The 19,409-nt window shown below is 48.5% G+C and overlaps 2 protein-coding genes across 2 annotated transcripts in view; both read right to left on the bottom strand.

Annotated features, from left to right (window-relative positions):
* The window catches only part of slc37a2 (solute carrier family 37 member 2), a 29,862-nt gene extending 22,175 nt beyond the window's left edge, over window positions 1-7,687 (bottom strand). The window contains exons 1-6 of the mRNA XM_072446994.1: window positions 7,439-7,687; window positions 3,716-3,797; window positions 3,489-3,579; window positions 3,347-3,425; window positions 2,539-2,674; window positions 302-378 (exon numbers count right to left, since the gene is read on the bottom strand). Coding sequence (XP_072303095.1) covers window positions 302-378; window positions 2,539-2,674; window positions 3,347-3,425; window positions 3,489-3,579; window positions 3,716-3,797; window positions 7,439-7,497 — 524 coding nt within the window. The 5' untranslated portion in view covers window positions 7,498-7,687. The remainder of the gene's footprint in view (window positions 1-301; window positions 379-2,538; window positions 2,675-3,346; window positions 3,426-3,488; window positions 3,580-3,715; window positions 3,798-7,438) is intronic.
* Window positions 7,688-11,954: 4,267 nt separating this feature from the next.
* ccdc15 (coiled-coil domain containing 15) overlaps window positions 11,955-19,409 on the bottom strand; it is a 123,959-nt gene continuing 116,504 nt past the window's right edge. The window contains exons 5-9 of the mRNA XM_072447003.1: window positions 13,701-13,804; window positions 12,872-12,977; window positions 12,636-12,709; window positions 12,308-12,453; window positions 11,955-12,200 (exon numbers count right to left, since the gene is read on the bottom strand). Coding sequence (XP_072303104.1) covers window positions 12,151-12,200; window positions 12,308-12,453; window positions 12,636-12,709; window positions 12,872-12,977; window positions 13,701-13,804 — 480 coding nt within the window. The 3' untranslated portion in view covers window positions 11,955-12,150. The remainder of the gene's footprint in view (window positions 12,201-12,307; window positions 12,454-12,635; window positions 12,710-12,871; window positions 12,978-13,700; window positions 13,805-19,409) is intronic.

Below are 19,409 nucleotides of genomic sequence, written 5' to 3'. Positions count from 1 at the left end.
CAAACACACACACGCTCATGATGAAGCCGCGCCTGCACTGGAAAAAAAATCTTACACATAAAAAACATGAATTGAATTGTTTGAATGTGTTCTTCAAAGTTAGAAAATTCAAATAATGTTTCACTCTGAATTTAGACTGAATTTGGGGGCTTATAAATCTATGCATTTAATATTCAAAAGGTAAAACATGTTTTTTCAAGGTTTCATTTTTTTTGCCGATGAAACAAATAATCTTCCATACAGATGAAATGGAAAATCCTGAGTCAGGAGTGCACGCCGGCCACTGACTCAGAGTACTCACTTCCCCTTTCCAAACCAGTTCCCCACACAGGCCACGACGGCGGGCCAGCCGGTGGTCTGCACCAGGCCGTTCATCACCTGACACACACGGACATGCACATGTAAAACACCTTTCTGTAGTCTGCTTTTTACTGCACATTTATCAGACACATATTCTGCATGATCTATTGTTCTTGTCCTTTACACAGGCTCTTGTGCCTTTGCTTTGTCATCTCACGTTTTGAACAAAAAAAATTGGTCATCAAAAAGCTCACATGACTTTCTCTCAGTCGGGCGTTCCCTCGTCCGCATTGGTGTTAACACTTCATCTATTCTCATGCTTATGTCAACATGCAGCTGTATAAAGGTCACAGAGGCAGAAATGCAGAGTCGGGTGATGATTTTTTGATGAAAACAGCACAGAAGACCTCCGGAACTCTACATTTAATGTCCCAAATGAGGTAAATTTGGAACGGAGTGTTTCTGAGGCTCAGAGAGAGAGAGAGGACAAACTGACCATGTTTCATCACATAAACGTGAATAAAACTAAATACAACTTCAGTGTTTTTGATGAGGGAACAATGTGGCTAAAAGCTCCAAAAGCCACATTGTATGTGTCCTTTAAAATGTTTCAGATCATCAAACTCATTTTAGTCAACATAAAATATACTTATTATTATTATTATTATTATTATTATATACATTAGGGGTTCGTTTGTCTCTCTTTTTTCGACCTAATGCATCTGTTTGAGACGTGTCCAGCAGCTCTGGGTGTGGACAGTGAAATGAGACTCTGCAGTTAATCAAAAGGTGCAATTACCTTTTCACACGCTGTCAGATATGTTTGCAGTCATTTTCCCAATAGAAAAGTCAAATATGTAATAAATAATAATTTAGTGACTATATTTTAGGTTTACTTGTGTTATCTTTGTGAGATATTAAAATCAGTTTGATGATCTGAAACATTCTGGTACAGTATACACACCCACATACAGCTCATATGAAATAAAGGAATATTTGCTCCCTTCATTTAGAAGTTGAAGGATTTCTATTTAAATGTATAGAAGTCTTGTACATTTAACATACATAGTACAGAATGTCATTGTTTCAGCAGCTTAGCCTCAAGCACAGCAGTGAGTCATGTGGTCCTCTTAAAGCCTGGGTCATGTGACATGTGACCGCACAGAAGACACCTGCCACATTCTTTTACAGTATGTACACTTGTGTTCTTGTTAGTGCTTTGTGAAGAACAAACCTCAAGACTGTGTGAAGGCAGAGAAGACGCCACAAACATGAAGTCGTCTTGTTTTTACACTTGAATATAATGCAATTGAATGGGAACGCAGCTTATACACATAACATCAGGACATCTGGCTTTTTAGAAGAGAGTGGCAAAACTACATCACAGTCATTTTTTTCTGATTCTGATAATAAATATAAAAAATGTCTGCAACTCCCTTAATATATTTCTTATTTAGTTTGAATTTGACATCCAAAAATTTAAAATAAAGTAAAGGCACTGCAGCTTCACCCATATTTATCACTGATGCAGACTTTGGGATCACACTCAGTTAATCTCATTACCTTTCTCTCCTTAAATAACATGTTTCTGAGTCCAAATGTTGAGGTGTTTATCTCCCCCTTTATCTCCCCCTGCTGTTAGCAAACAAGCTAGCTAACAACGGAGAAACTACTTTCAGTTTACATTTTACCTAATCAAGTTAATTTGAGCAAAACTAAAGTGCCACAAACACATCGCTCGCATAGATCATTTTGGTAAAATGTGTCGTTCTTTAAGAGAACTTTGGACAGGTGTTTTTATTACACGTGTAAACCAAGTCAAAAGTCATTCTCAATCTGCAGATCTAGTCTGAGGTCTTATTCTGAGCTGCTTGAGCCATGAGTCCAGATGACTACAACTGAATCTTATTCTTCGATGGAAAACTCGAATGTGGGATTAAACCGACCATTTTAAAACTAAAAAAAGAAAATCCAACCAAAAAAACAACAAAGTTGAAGTGAAGGAAATTTGATAAACAATTTGGTTTCCAAGAAATGCTAAGATGTTTCTAGAGAAACACGTCTCAGAACACTCTTCGGTCTACATGCAGCGCCAGATTACAGTGAACGGGTTGAGAATCATTCATTCATACCTCTTTTGAATGGTGAAAAGTAAAATGTGCATATACGGGGCTATCATTTCACTGATGCCACCACTGAGTTTGCAAGAGAAAAGCTATTGTGGCTACAGGGCGGTACCTGCATGATGGCGTAGTAGGTGAGAGAGTGGATGTTCCAGTAGAAGCCCAGTCCAAACAGTGTGGTGAAGAGTCCACTGAGGAGCATGCCCACAGTGAGGTAGAGGCGCAGAGGCAGGCGCTCACAGAACATGCCACTGTGGAGACAAACGCACGTCATCACAGAGCCATCGTGGACCAGGCTCAAACATGTCCCTGCCTCATGGCTCCAAATAAGGTACAGACCTGAGAGTGAAAATGAAAAGAGTATACAGTTTATCCATTGGGCTCTTGATATACTCTGACCTAGGCCAATCTCTAGTTAGTTAGTCTGGTACATGGGTGCGCTTGTAAATGAGCCAGCTGCTACATTAGATTTTTGAGAAAATGTTGATACAAAAGTCTTTACCAACATTGCTCTGCAAAAATGGTCAATTGTTTACAGGACCAGGATTAATCTAGGACTAGACTAACACTAACCGGAGCAGAACCAGAACTAACCCAGAAATAAACCGGGTCAACCCTGGACTAATGCAGGTCTAAAGCAGAAGTAAACAAGCACCAAACAAGGACTAAACTGCACTAACACCAACAGTTTACCAAGAAAAGGATTCAGACAGATCAGATTGTTTGGAGAGGCTGATTTGGCCCTTGGGCTGTAGATTGAACAGGTCTGACCGATACAATTGACCTCTTCAAGCAGGATAATCCCAGTAAACCTTTTTGTAATTGTATAACATTGATAAAACACTTACCAGTAAGCCTTTCTTTACTATCTAGAATAAGTCATGGTGTTAATTATCCACATCTATCCACACTAGTGCTCTCACCTAATGAACATGCCCACAGCGTATGCCACCAAGAAGCAGTTGTCCAACACTCCGAACAGCGTCTGGTAGTTGTCCTGGTCTGAAGACACAAGAGGTCAGTGTGTGTAGTGACCGTGACCTGCACACAGGGGGCACCACTCACCGAACGGAGCCCAGTCGCACCAGGTGACATTGTTGGTGATGTTGAGGTCTGCAGGACGGATGACGGTGGAGCAGTTTCTGTGAAGCTCAGTCTACCGGTCAGAGACAGAAGGACAATATTAGTCTCATAAGCCACGTTTGGACTGGTTCACTTTGGACCGCTTAAATAGACCACCATAGTTCACTTAAGACATCTTCAGACGTCCTCCTCCTGTGGGCGGGGCTTACCTTGACAATGCTGATTGGTTTCCTGGACAGGTGATACACCGTGTAGAATAGGAAGGTGAGCACCAGGGTGAATCCTCGGTACCTGCATCACACAACCAATCAGAGAGCACAGGATTCAAAATGCGACGCAATTTCTCTCGAATGCATCGTGTTTTTGTATCGCAGCTTTTACAATACAAAAATGTGTGTTCAATTGTAGAACCAAAGCGCCTAAAAGTACTGATCATTCGTCAATCGATCGTCAATAACGGCATGACACATGTAGGACGCTGTGTTGTCATGACGACTCCCGCTGCTGTCTCAGATCAGAGTCTGAAAGTGGGAGGAGCCACATGCGGTAAAGTTAGCGTCATATTAACAGATTCGGACTTCCGAGGTCAACAGCTCCTAAACGCAAAAGTCTTTACAGATCATTCACATGCCAAAATACTCATATTTACACTGCCAAGTGACACAAACTCGTTTTTAACAATCAGATGCGTGTTTTGGGCTCAGTGAATTACACTGATCCTAATGTGCAGAGCCGAGACGAGTGCTTAGGGACCGTCATCAAATGTGCAGCCGGAGCGGTGACAAGAGTGCTTAGGGACCGTCATCAAATGTGCAGCCGGAGCTGAGACGAGTACTTAGGGACCGTCATCAAATGTGCAGCCGAGACGAGATGAGTGCTTAGGGACCGTCATCAAATGTGCAGCCAGAGCTGAGACGAGTACTTAGGGACCGTCATCAAATAGCAAAACCAAAAATGGAAACGTTTTATGTTTAAAAAGTGTTTAAAAGATAATTTGTAAAGAGTATTTTTTAAATAGAATGTTTACAAATACATTTGAAATAAATAATCTTGTTACATCAATGGAAAATATTGATTGTTAGCAGCTGCTGCTGTACAAGTGAAAATCCTTAATCTGAGCCCTGGAGCAGATCAGAGAGGAAGGCGGGGATGAAAGGCCGATCAAGTAGACAGACTTAATTATCTGCTTTTTAACCCTGAAAAAACCAAGGTCATTGTGCTGGTCCTAAACATCTACGAGACGCTTTATCTGAGCAGATAGTCACACTGGACAATGTCAGTCTAGCCTCCAGTTCTACTGTAAGAGATGCTGAAAAACGTATCCATGCATTTGTAACATCTAGATTAGACTACTGTTACTCCCTGCTCGCAGCGTGTCCTAAAAGCTCCATAAAAAGCTTTCAACTGGTTCAAAATGCAGCAGCAAGATTACTAACAGGAACAAAAAGAAGAGAGCACATTACACCGTCGAGTTTAGAATCAAATTTAAAATTCTACTCCTGACCTACAAAGCCATAAATTACATGGCCCCATCCTATAGAGATCATTCACCGACGTCACAAAACCACGTGATCGCATACGTTGCCGCGCCCTTGTCATACGTTGCCGCCCCTTGGCCGTCACTCGTTGCGTTCCTTTGCACTGATAGAGCGTGGAAAGTGATCTCAAACGTACATTATGGAGCCCCCAGTGCTTTCAGATTCCACAAACTCCTTGGATGAGCTACACAGAGGTCGATATTTAGAAAAGCTGCGATCAATCAACTCAGATCCATATGTTATGCCTAAATCACGACTCTTCCAGATATCTCCAAGCCCACTGGTCCCATGGTTCACAAGTCCCAATTTTGATCAAAGGCTCTACGCCTGAATAAAACGTATTATTCTACAGCGTTTATTCTCCGGAGCTCCAGCGCAGGCAGGTGGTGCATGAATCTGCATGCCCGGGGTTCGGTCACCTGCCCCGGGCTGATCAGCTGTAAGGTTCCTGCGCCGCGAGCCGCTCCGTCCGCGCGTGAGTGAGTGACAATCGATAAAACTTCAGATCAACAAAGTGTCTACTAAACCGATGTTAATTCTACAGCGTCCGTAGAACAGATAGACTTATATATCCGGAGCTCCAGCGCAGACAGCGGTTCATCAGTCTGCATGGCCGGGGTTCAGTCACCTCCACCGGGCTGAACAGCTGTCAGCTCCGCCGTGCGCCGCTCCCGCCGCTCGAGTGAGTGACCGATAGAGCTTCAGATCAACAAAGAGTCTACTTTGAGCCTAAATAAGACTGATGTTAATTCTACAGCGTGCGCAGAACAGATATATCTATAGATCTGTAGTCTATGTCGATTGCGCTCTTATTTCCGGGTTTCTCGTATCAGATAGAACTTCTCTCCGTTTATTTTCTCGGTTGCTGCATCAACTGCCACATAAACCTTCACCATTGTGATAATAGTAAAGAGTGCGATATCATTAATGAAGTTTTGGGCCTCTTTGAACCGTGTTTCATCGTAAATCGAAGCAGACAGACTGCGGTTTAGAATGGGCTTGTATAGGGGGACACGCACTCAAAAGGGCCTGGGGGAGCCTGGGGGAGTGTGAGGGGAGTGTGGTGGGCGGTCGTGTGACGTCACGTGAATGATAGATAGATGCTATAGTACCACATCATCCAAACAGAGCTCTTCACTCTCAAAATGCTGGCCTTCTGGTGGTCCCAAGAGTTTCTAAAAGCACAGTAGGAGGTAGAGCCTTCTGGTGGTCCCAAGAGTCTCTAAAAGCACAGTAGGAGGTAGAGCTCCTGTGTTATGAAATCAGCTCCTGTCCATGTTAAAGAGGCCGACACAGTCTCTTCATTTAAGTCCAGGCTTAAAACGTTCCTCTTTGAAATGACTCATGGTCAGGCCAGTTAGGAACAGAAATATAAAACCTACAGTTTCAGCTCCGCTGCCCTAGGAGCAACTATGGGGGAATGGCAGCTTGAGCACTATTCTCTGCTAAAGACTACTTATTCTACTGGCTCTCCTCCTGAAGAACTGGTTCTCCTCCTGAAGAACTGGTTCTCCTCCTGAAGAATTGGTTCTCCTCCTGAAGAATTGGTTCTCCTCCTGAAGAATTGGTTCTCCTCCTGAAGAATTGGTTCTCCTCCTGAGCGGCTCCAGCTCCACTGTCTCCCTCGCGTCTCTCTGAGGGAGTCAGAGTCCTCCAGGTCGTCATGTTGTTAAATGTAGCAGTAATTATGGCCATAGCACAATATGATCAGAATTATGAGTAGGGCTGGATGATACGGCAAATAATTATTACAATTTTCAATGAATGTGCAACTCATGTACAATTACACTTATATGAATGATTTTCACGTTTAGGTTTAGAATATTGCAATAAATGCCTACAATAACAATAAATTGGTCATTTGCCATTTCGGTCACATTGTGCCATCCTGATGTGAACACATTTTAGACTTCTATTGGCTACACATTAAACACACTTTGCAGAACTGTGCAGCCTGACAATGGTCAGATGATTCACGCTCTCTGTGGACAAAGAGGTCTGGCTGTGCATAAGGCAGGGCAAGTTTATTTGTAGAGCACCATTCAAAGTGCTTCACACACAGGAAACATGCATTCAAACCACACAGACATGACAGAACCACAAAACAGTTTCAAACAGAAAAGAGAAGAGTGCATTTCACACATTCACAGCTAAACATAACTGAACATTCCCAGAATAGAGGGAGAACTAGTTCAGCCAAATGTTGTGCACTCATATTAATAATGTGGCCACTCTAAACATTTACTAAACCACCACAACGACGAAACAAGTTGTAAGACCCAAAGATTGTGTTAAAAAAGAACCGATAACGCTGAGCTGGTACTTTTATCTCCACGTGTTCCCTTTCCACAAGCGCCTCGTTTACTGACTTTAGTTTGAACACAACAAACTCACCAAGTGTCCCGGGACAGAGCAGTGACGAGCCGGATCCCAGGGGCCAGGGAAGACTTCATTCTCTCGCTTGAATGGACCAAACCCTGCGGCTGTTATTACCGCGTCCTAACAGCCCCGCGCCATGGCCGGTGCCGCTGCGGGACGTGGAAGTGGCGGCTCCGGGAGCAGCTCAGGCCGGGAGCGAGGGGCGCGCGGACGGGACGGGGACAAGAGTGTCCCGGCTCAGGGCCATGGCGTTCTTATAGAGCCAAAGAAGTGGAAAAAGTCCCCGAGATTCGCGTGTCTTGTTCAGACCTGTTGATAAAGTGATCCTGCTTTTCCAGTCTAGACGGAGGCGCTGGGGTCATGTGACTGAGGGGGACGTCACAGGGGGGGTGGTCAGTGCAGTGGTCAGCTATGGTCAGAATCAGGATCAGAACAAGGTTTATTGCACAGTTTGCAAACTTAGAAACTTTCGGCGTTAAAGTTCAACATAAAACACTGAACAATAACATTTTAATAATAGCAACGTCTATAAAATAAAAAATGCATGCATAAATTAAGAATTTACAAATGAAGTAAAAATACACTTGGTCTCAGTATGTGCACAGAAACAGTGCGTGGATGGTATTGTTGAATAAATGTTCACGTGGAAGGTGTTTGGAAGTGTTCATGAGTCCAACAGCAGAGGGAGAGAAACTGTTCTTGTGGAGGGAGGTCCTGGTCCGGATGGACCGTAGCCTCCTGCCTGAGGGGAGTAGCCTCCTGCCCGAGGGGAGTGGCCTCCTGCCTGAGGGGAGTGGCCTCCTGCCTGAGGGGAGTGGCTCAAAGGGTCAGCTGTGATCTGACCTGCCCGTCCCAGAGCCCTGGTCCTGCAGAGATGGAAGTCCGCGGCCGATCACCTTCTCAGCAGAGGGCGTTGTAGTCTCTATTTGTCCCTGGCTGTGTCTCCAGCGTACGACATGGTGATGGAGGAGGTGATGGAGGAGGTGATGGAGGAGGTGATGGAGGAGGTGGGGATGAACTCAATGATGGCCGTGTAGAACTGCACCATCATGTTCTCTGGCAGATTGTCTTTCTTCAGCAGCTGCAGGAAGTACATCCTCTGCTGGGCCTTCTTGATGAGGAGCTGATGGTGAGCCCCCACTTGAGGTCCTGGTGATGGTGGAGCAGAGAAAGAGGAGGGAGTCCACAGTGGAGATGGGGGAGTCTGAGATGGTGAGGGGGGGGGCTGTGACTTTCTTCAAGTCCACGATCATCTCCACTGTTTTCTGGGCGTTGAACTCGAGGTTGTTACCGCTGCACCAGGACACCAGCCGCTCCACCTCCTGTAACAGACTCATCCCCGTCTGAGATGAGCCCGATGAGGGTGGTGTCGTCATGGTGATGAGGGTGGTGTCGTCATGGTGATGAGTGTGGTGTCGTCATGGTGATGAGGGTGGTGTCGTCCGCAAACTTAATTGGTTTAACAGAGTTGTGGCTGGAGGTGCAGCAGTTTGTGTACAGGGAGAAGAGCAGAGGAGAAAGTACACAGCCCTGTGGAGCTCCTGTGCTGATAGTCCGAGTGTCTGAGACATTCTTCCCCAGCCGCACACACTGCCTCCGATCCGTCAGGAAGTCAGTGCTCCACCTGCAGGTGGAATCGGGCACGTTGAGCTGGGAGAGCTTGTCCTGGAGCAGAGCAGGAGGATGGTGTTGAATGCAGAGCTCAAGTCCACAAACAGGATCCTGGTGTAGGTTCCCGGGGAGTCCAGATGCTGCAGGGTGAAGTGGAGAGCCAGGTTGATGGTGTCGTCCACAGACCTGTTGCCTCTGTAGGCGAACTGCAGGGGGTCCAGCAGGGGGGAGGTGAAGGACTTGAGGTGCTGGAGGACAGGGCGCTCAAATGACTTCATGACTACAGACGTCAGAGCCACAGGTCTGTAGTCATTAAGTCCTCACGGAATAGAATATATGATGTCACAGTGTCCGTGTCCTCATCCAAACTGTCTGTGGCAGCTCTGAAAACCTCCCAGTCTGTAATGTCCAAACACACATGTAGCTCCTCCTCCACTGCCTCGTTGGTCCACCTCTTAGAAGTCCTTACTACAGGTTTACAGAGCTTCAGCCTCTGTCTGTACGTGGGGATCAGGTCAACCATGACGTGGTCTGATGAGCCAAAAGCAGCTCGGGCCTGAAAAGCGTTACTCAGTGTTGTAACAGTGATCCAGCGTGTTTTGCTCTCTGGTCGGGACTTTGTAGTTAAGCAGACGCACTGGAGACAGACACCGAGTCTGGCTTTAGGTCCGCCACCTGCTTGGAGATGGTATTACTTTGCCAGAAATGTTCATCACCAAAGCATTCAATTTGTGTATCCATCGTGCACGTATTCCATCACAGGTTTAATGAAAAAGAAAGAATAAGTTCACGTTTCACAACTTTTGCGATGTCTTCTTACTTTCTGGTTGAGCAGCAGATGTGACGTAGGGGTAATACCAAACTGTAATATCCATATAAATTACATAAGTTATAATTAGATAAATAATACCTGATAACACTTATTTTGTTAAATGATTGTTTAACCTGTCCGAAAAATGTGTCCCTGAATTCAGAGGGATTCTCTCCTTTCTCTAATTTTCAACTTTTATTTTTCAACATTTCTTCATTAACTGCGAGTTGACTGATGAAAAACTATTAAATATTTACAAAAAATTACTACCCCATCGAAAATGATAATGAAAAAGAATGATAATCTGTCATATGCACTAAAGTTTCAGCCAGAAGACCCAATATCAACCAAAAATAATTGGCAGGAGATTAAAGTACATTAAAGTACATTTTACTGCTGTATGTAAAATCAGATGTTCTATAATAATCAACGTGATAGTGTAATATTTAGTATGAGTTTCAGAATGACAAATTAGGACCTAAATAAAATACAACTAAATATTATATTTTTTGAATGGGAAAGATGAAACCAATGAATAGAGCTCACCAAAAGCTGTGCAAAAAACTCGAATAGACCGGCCCAATGATGGAACTGCACGGGGCAAAACATGAAGAACTTCACAAAATATAAAAAACATATTTAATTTCAATGTAAAACAAGTAACAGCAACTCATAATTTGAAGTATTGAAACAGTTAGTGTTGCTCCAGTCCTCCAGTCTTGATGTTGGTTTGAAGTGAAGGCAAAGCAAGCACTACAATGATCAGAATGAGTCTGAGTGAATGACAGTTTATGGATTATAGATGACATGTTGCAGTTTGATCTAACGTTTGACAAAAAACACTAAAATGCTTAAGACACATTTTCTATCCAGTGTATCTTTTTCCCTATGGTAAGGCTTGGAGGTCCCATGACTCAAGCTGAGGACCACAGTGGTGTCTGGAGGTCCCATGACTCAAGCTGAGGACCACAGTGGTGTCTGGAGGTCCCATGACTCCAGCTGAGGACCACAGTGGTGTCTGGAGGTCATATGACTCCAGCTGAGGACCACAGTGGTGTCTGGAGGTCCCATGACTCCAGCTGAGGACCACAGTGGTGTCTGGAGGTCCCATGACTCCAGCCGAGGACCACAGTGGTGTCTGGAGGTCCCATGACTCCAGCTGAGGACCACAGTGGTGTCTGGAGGTCCTATGACTCCAGCTGAGGACCACAGTGGTGTCTGGAGGTCCCATGACTCCAGCTGAGGACCACAGTGGTGTCTGGAGGTCATATGACTCCAGCTGAGGACCACAGTGGTGTCTGGAGGTCCCATGACTCCAGCTGAGGACCACAGTGGTGTCTGGAGGTCCCATGACTCAAGCTGAGGACCACAGTGGTGTCTGGAGGTCCCATGACTCCAGCTGAGGACCACAGTGGTGTCTGGAGGTCCCATGACTCCAGCTGAGGACCACAGTGGTGTCTGGAGGTCCCATGACTCCAGCTGAGGACCACAGTGGTGTCTGGAGGTCCCATGACTCCAGCTGAGGACCACAGTGGTGTCTGGAGGTCCCATGACTCCAGCTGAGGACCACAGTGGTGTCTGGAGGTCCCATGACTCCAGCTGAGGACCACAGTGGTGTCTGGAGGTCCTATGACTCCAGCTGAGGACCACAGTGGTGTCTGGAGGTCCCATGACTCCAGCTGAGGACCACAGTGGTGTCTGGAGGTCCCATGACTCCAGCTGAGGACCACAGTGGTGTCTGGAGGTCCCATGACTCCAGCTGAGGACCACAGTGGTGTCTGGAGGTCCCATGACTCAAGCTGAGGACCACAGTGGTGTCTGGAGGTCCCATGACTCCAGCTGAGGACCACAGTGGTGTCTGGAGGTCATATGACTCCAGCTGAGGACCACAGTGGTGTCTGGAGGTCCCATGACTCCAGCTGAGGACCACAGTGGTGTCTGGAGGTCCCATGACTCCAGCTGAGGACCACAGTGGTGTCTGGAGGTCCTATGACTCCAGCTGAGGACCACAGTGGTGTCTGGAGGTCCTATGACTCCAGCTGAGGACCACAGTGGTGTCTGGAGGTCCCATGACTCAAGCTGAGGACCACAGTGGTGTCTGGAGGTCCCATGACTCCAGCTGAGGACCACAGTGGTGTCTGGAGGTCATATGACTCCAGCTGAGGACCACAGTGGTGTCTGGAGGTCCCATGACTCCAGCTGAGGACCACAGTGGTGTCTGGAGGTCATATGACTCCAGCTGAGGACCACAGTGGTGTCTGGAGGTCCTATGACTCCAGCTGAGGACCACAGTGAGGCCTGGAGGTTAGAGCAGATCCCAGCAGTGGACCACTGTCTGTAAGGCCTGGACATATGCTGTGAAGACAACAGATCACATGTTAGGAGGCAAACAGAGGGCAAACAGTGATCACCAAGCTACAATTATTAGCTCCACTAAATTTTCCCCTGAACAGTTAGTGTACCTTTTGGATTGTTGTGGAACACACAGTTGTTGGCGCAGGTGTCAGGGTGGCTCTCCCAGAAGGAGCCACAGCAGCATAAGGGTGGCAGCTCAAGCCCTGGCCCAGGAAACAGCTCTCTCAGCTGGACTCGCAGTGCATCCATCAGCCTGGAGAATATACAAATACAATCTTCAAATTAAAACAAAAACGCTTTTCACCATCTCTGGTGCCTGGTTACCTATGGTCTGTGCTGCGTGGTTACCTATGGTCTTTGCTACGTGGTTACCTATGGTCTTTGCTGAGTGGATACGTGTCGTAGTTTGTTTCCCTGGCAGTCTTAGGTGTTTACCTGGTAGTCTTAGGTACTCGGCGGTGTCTTCTCTCTGCCCCTTCTGTTGCCTCCTGCCTGAGCGTCTGCTGGACCTGCTCCTGCCTGAGCGTCTGCTGGACCTGCTCCTGCCTGAGCGTCTGCTGGACCTGCTCCTGCCTGAGCGTCTGCTGGACCTGCTCCTGTCTGAGCGCCTGCTGGACCTGCTCCTGCCTGAGCGTCTGCTGGACCTGCTCCTGCCTGAGCGTCTGCTGGACCTGCCGCTCCCTCTGCTCCAGACTCTCCTGAGCCATGGACAGGGCCCGAGCCTCCCTGAGTCTCGTCTCCTCCACCAGCCGCTCATGCTCCTTCTCCTCCTTCAGGCTTCAGACAAAAAGCACACGGGATTGTAAACCACAAGCTCTCGCGAGAGTGTTAACATTTGGAGTGTTAAAGGCGCAATGGACGATTTTTCGGCGATTTGAGAACTCAGGCAGAAGTGCGCATGCCACTCCCCCGTGTGGACTGATACAACACACACGTGCGTTTGTTTATTAGCGCGACGGATCGCATCGCATCTCTCGTCTCCCGTAGATTTCCGTCTCTTATGAGTCAGCTCAAACAGTCTTTCTCTGTCTTCATTTTGTCCCGTACACTGAGGGAAATTTCATTGATGCAACGCCGGTAGATACAGAAGAAAAGAACAGATCACTTTGGAAGTTTGAAAAGCACTCTCAGTAGAAGATCTCTTATAAACAAAAACTCCTATAGACAAAACATCCCATTTATGATTGATACGTGGCAGGACTAATCGGCAGTCCACGCCACGAGGAAATGAGACTCAGATTTGGGCCAAAAAAATCGTCCATTCAACCTTTAACATTTGGGGTGGACAAAAAACAAAATAAAGGTCAATAAAGAAATAAACTAAGCGGCGGTGAGTTACAGTACATTTCCTGAAGGGCTGCAACAAACTTATTTATATTCAACATTAAGACTTTTAAATTTAAAAGTGCGGGAATTGGGTCTCGACCCATCTCTAATATGTACTAATTGAGCAGCACAAATGGATATTGGGTGAGACGTGTGGCTTGGCTGAAATAATACCTTGCCGTCTTCAGTAAGTGCTTCTTTTGCTCCTCATTCTCCTTCATGTTTTGTCTGTCTTTGCTCAGGAACAGTCTGCGCTGCATCAGGATCTGGGACTGCCGCTGTTCACACACACAAACATGCACACACGCACAATCACACACAAACACGCACACACGCACAATCACAGACAAACACGCACAATCACAGACAAACACGCACAATCACAGACACACACGCACAATCACAGACACAAACGCACAATCACAGACAAACACGCACAATCACAGACACACACGCACAATCACAGACAAACACGCACAATCACAGACACAATCACAGACAAACATGCACACACGCACAATCACAGACAAACACGCACACACGCACAATCACAGACAAACACGCACACACGCACAATCACAGACAAACACGCACAATCACAGACACACATGCACAATCACAGACACACACACACAATCACAGACACACATGCACAATCACAGACAAACATGCACAATCACAGACACACACGCACAATCACAGACACACGCACAATCACAGAAAAACAAGCACAATCACAGACACACACGCACAATCACAGACAAACACGCACAATCACAGAAAAACAAGCACAATCACAGACACACACGCACAATCACAGACAAACACGCACAATCACAGACAAACATGCACACACGCACAATCACAGACAAACACGCACAATCACAGACACACACGCACAATCACAGACAAACACGCACAATCACAGACAAACATGCACACACGCACAATCACAGACAAACACGCACAATCACAGACACACACGCACAATCACAGACAAACACGCACAATCACAGACAAACACAGAGTCAGAAAACATTTGGAAATGATTTGAGTTTGCACTATGAATGATTGAAATGATTGATTTGAGGGGATCCGAAGAGTGCAGACGCTTTCCTGTTTGCTCCGCTTGCTATAGCTGCTTTCCTTATTTCTTTAGCTTTGTTATCAGTTTTTGTCTTCCAAACATTGACTTTTTTAAGTAAACCAAGGATATAAGATTTTTTTTACAGTTTTAACAACATATCTGACGCCAGCGACGTCAGATACGCCAGCGACATCCAGGAGAAGAAGGGAAATATAATAATAATTCACGCGACGCATGTAAAGATCAACACGCATTCTTTTCCCAGCACCACAGTTTCTGAGATAACGTCACTCCTTCCTAATGCTTTGGCCAAACATGGAGGAGTTAAACAGCTGATTGTGCACATGGGTGCAGTGGACATGCGGCGAGAACAGACTGAAGATTTGAAAAAAAGACTTCTTGAAGTTATTTGATGTTCTTGATGAAGTGGAAATCAAAACATTCATAAGTGGACCTCTTCCAAACATCGACAGGAAGATAAACAAGTTTATCCGGCTGCGTCAGCTGAACACATGGCTGTCCAAAGAGTGTGCACCGAGAGGACTGCACTGAGAATTTCTATCTTTTCTGGAAACAAGAGGACCTGTTTAAGAGAAATGGCCCCCACCTATGCAGAGGTGGAGTGAGGGTGCAGAGGTGGAGTGAGGGTGCAGAGGGTGCAGAGGTGGAGTGAGGGTGCAGAGGGTGCAGAGGTGGAGTGAGGGTGCAGAGGTGGAGTGAGGGTGCAGAGGGTGCAGAGGTGGAGTGAGGGTGCAGAGGGTGCAGAGGTGGAGTGAGGGTGCTGACAGAGAACCTGCTCCACGCTCTGAGGCATTGAACTGGGCCTGGACAGGGTCCTGAGCAGATAGTTAGGGAAGAGAGGAAGGAGAAAAGAATTCCTGCTCCATCAGCCAGAGACCGAGCCAATGTTTCAGCATCAACAGCACCACAACCTCAGCCTCCACCAAAGGATTCATCAGCAGCCGCTCCACTACCACCAGCAAAGGATTCAGCTCCAGCTGCTCCACAATCACCTCCACCACCTCCATCGAAGGACTCACCAGCAACAGACAATCTTCACCGCGGCCAGCGCAGGAGTCATTCAAATGATTCCCTGTAGGATCCTCAAAGGCCTTGGACCCATCAGTGAAAGGCCTGACAGCATCTCTGTCATCGGTCATCGCCCCTGCTCTCAGAGCAGCCCTGGGTCACCCCTACAACATCTTCTCCTGCTACAGATTCCTCACTCTCCTTCCCATCTCCCAGGGGCCTTCTCAGCCATCTTGAATGTCTGATCAAATCAGGCCTTAAGATGGCTCCACTCACGGCCGATATAGCATAAAGACACCACTCATCCCCCCTCGCCTTTCACCTGGTATCTCCCATAGATAGGATGCACTGGGTCTCATAGTTGCCGGGACTTATTTTCATATTAAAATCAAACCAACCCGGGGCCCAGTGTAAAAACAGCCCCCCTCAGGGTATTTCTGTAGTCACATCATACAGATGGGAAAACAAAATGTGAGCCAGGCTGCCCAATCTGAGAAATTTGTTTCATATTCACCAGCGGCGGCTGGTCCATTAAGGGCGCCGCCCCCCCTGTCAATCAGCCAAGTACGTACATTTTTTGGTGTCAATATAATAAAAACAATATAATTTGTTCAGAATTATCTTATATTCTTATTAGTTTAAATGTGTAAAAGAATCCATCCATCCATCCATCTTCTCCCGCTTTATCCGGGGCCGGGTCGCGGGGGCAGCAGTCTGAGCAGGGACTCCCAGACTTCCTCCTCCCCAGACACTTCCTCCAACTCCTCCGGGGGGATCCCGAGGCGTTCCCAGGCCAGCCGAGAGACATAGTCTCTCCAGCGTGTCCTGGGTCTTCCCCGGGGCCTCTTCCCGGTGGGACAAGCCCGGAACACCTCCCCAGGGAGGCGCCCAGGAGGCATCCGAAACAGATGCCGGAGCCACCTCAGCTGGCTCCTCTCGACGTGGAGGAGCAGCGGCTCTACTCCGAGCTCCCCCCGTGCGGCCGAGCTCCTCACCTTATCTCTAAGGGAGCGCCCAGCCACCCGGCGGAGGAAACTCATTTTGACCGCTTGTATCCGTGATCTTGTCCTTTCGGTCATTACCCAAAGCTCATGACCATAGGTGAGGTCAGAACGTAGACCGACCGGTAAATTGAGAGCTTTGCCTTTCGGCTCAGCTCCCTCTTCACCACAACGGTCCGATGCAGCGACTGCATCACTGCAGCCGCTGCACCGATCCGCCTGTCGATCTCACGCTCCATCCTTCCCTCACTCGTGAACAAGACCCCGAGATATTTGAACTCCTCCACTTGGGGCAAGGACTCCCCACCCACCTGGAGAGGGCAAGCCACCTTTTTCCGGTCGAGAACCATGGCCTCGGATTTGGAGGTGCTGATTCTCATCCCAGCCGCTTCACACTCGGCTGCAAACCGTCCCAGTGCATGCTGCAGGTCCGGGTTTGATGGAGCCATCAGGACAACATTGTCTGCAAACAGCAGAGATGAGAGCCTGTGGTCCCCAAACATCGTCCGACCCCTGACTGTGCCTAGAAATTCTGTCCATAAAAATTATGAACAGAACCGGTGACAAAGGGCAGCCCTGGCGGAGTCCAACATGCACTGGGAACAGGTCTGACTTACTGCCGGCAATGCGAACACAGCTCCTGCTCCGGTCATACAGGGACCGGACAGCCCTGAGCAAAGGGCCCCGAACCCCGTAGCACCCCCCAAAGGACACCCAGAGGGACACGGTCGAAAGCCTTCTCCAGATCCACAAAGCACATGTGGACTGGTTGGGCAAACGCCCATGAACCCTCGAGCACCCAATGGAGGGTATAGAGCTGGTCCAGTGTTCCACGACCAGGATGAAAACCGCTCTGCTCCTCCTGAATCCGAGGTTCGATTATTGGTCGGATTCTCCTCTCCAGTACCTTGGAATAGACCTTACCCGGGAGGCTGAGGAGTGTGATCCCTCTGTAGTTGGAACACACCCTCCGGTCCCCCTTCTTGAACAGAGGGACCACCACCCCGGTCTGCCAGTCCAGAAGCACGGTCCCCACGCGATGTTGCAGAGACGTGTCAACCAAGACAGTCCTACAACATCCAGATACTTTAGGTACTCAGGGCGGATCTCATCCACCCCCGGAGCTCTGCCACCGAGGAGTTTACGAACAACCTCAGTAATTTCAGCTTGGGTGATGGATGAGTCAGCCTCGGAGTCCCCGGTCTCTACTTACTCTTCGGAAGACGTGACTGAGGGATCCTCAAAGTATTCCTTCCACCGTCCGACGACATCCCCAGTCAAGGTCAGCAGGCCTCCACCCGCACCGTGAACGGTGTTGGTGAGGCACTGCTTCCCCCTCCTGAGGCGCCGGACGGTTTGCCAGAATATCTTTGGGGCCGACCGATAGTCCTCCTCCATGGCCTCCCCGAACTCCTCCCAGGCCCGGGTTTTTGCCTCTGCGACAGCACGAGCCGCGGCTCGCTTGGCCTGCCGATACCTGTCGATGACCTCCGGAGACCCACAAGCCAGAGTGGCCTGATAGGCCTCCTTCTTCAGTCTGACGGCATCCCTTACTTCCGGTGTCCACCACCGGGTTCGGGGGTTGCCGCCTCGACAGGCACCGGAGACCTTGCGACCACAGCTCCGAGCAGCCGCATCAACAATGGAGGCGGAGAACATGGTCCACTCGGACTCAATGTCCCCAATCTCCCCCAGGACATGGGAGAAGCTCTCCCGGAGGTGCGAGTTGAATACCCTACTGACAGAGGGCTCCACTAGACGTTCCCAACAGACCCTCACAATGCGCTTGGGTCTTCCAAGTCTGTCTGGCTTCCTCCTCCGCCAGCGGATCCAACTCACCACCAGGTGGCGATCGGTTGACAACTCTGCCCCTCTCTTCACTCGAGTGTCCAAGACACGCGGCCGGAGGTCAGACGACACGACAACAAAGTCGATCATTGAGGCACCTAGGGTGTCCTGGTGCCATGTGCACTGATGGACACCCTTGTGCTTGAACATGGTGTTCATTATGGACAATCCGTGGCTAGCACAGAAGTCCAATAACTTAACACCGCTTGGGTTCAGATCGGGGAAGCCGTTCTTCCCGATCACCCCTCTCCAGGTGTCACTGTCATTGCCCACGTGGGCGTTGAAGTCCCCCAGTAGAACAACGGAGTCCCCGGTCGGTGCACAGTCCAGTACCCCTCCCAAGGACCCCAAGAAGGCCGGGTACTCTGCACTGCTGTTCGGCCCGTAGGCCGCCACAACAGTGAGAAACCTGTCCCCCACCCGAAGGCGGAGGGACGCGACCCTCTCGTTCACTGGGGTAAACTCCAACACGTGGCGGCTGAGCTGAGGGGCTATAAGCAAGCCCACACCAGCCCGCCGCCTTTCCCCGCGGGCAACACCAGAGAAGTGGAGCGTCCAGCCCCTCTCGAGCAGATGGGTTCCAGAGCCCAAACTGTGCGTGGAGGTGAGGCCGACTATATCTAGTCGGTATCGCTCAACCTCCCGCACAAGCTCAGGCTCTTTCCCCCCCAGCGAGGTGACATTCCATGTCCACAGAGTTAGTCTCTGTGTCTGGAGATCTGGTCGTCGAGGCCCCTGCCGTCGACTGCCGCCCAGATCTCTCTGCACCGGCTCCTTATGGATCATCCTGTGGGTGGTGTGCCCACGGGAGGGCGGCCCCACGTCGCTCTTTGTTGGGCCCCGTGGGGAAAGACCCGGCCACCAGGCGCTCGCCATCGAGCACCCATCCCAGGCCTGGCTCCAGGATGGGGCCCCGGT

The sequence above is a fragment of the Eucyclogobius newberryi genome, unplaced genomic scaffold, assembly GCF_026437365.1.
Source record: "Eucyclogobius newberryi isolate DKJ021-1_F unplaced genomic scaffold, fEucNew1.0.hap1 SCAF_15, whole genome shotgun sequence".
Lineage (NCBI taxonomy): Eukaryota > Metazoa > Chordata > Actinopteri > Gobiiformes > Gobiidae > Eucyclogobius > Eucyclogobius newberryi.
The sequence above is the reverse complement of the archived record's forward strand: the minus strand, read 5'-3'. Positions and strand labels throughout refer to the sequence as shown.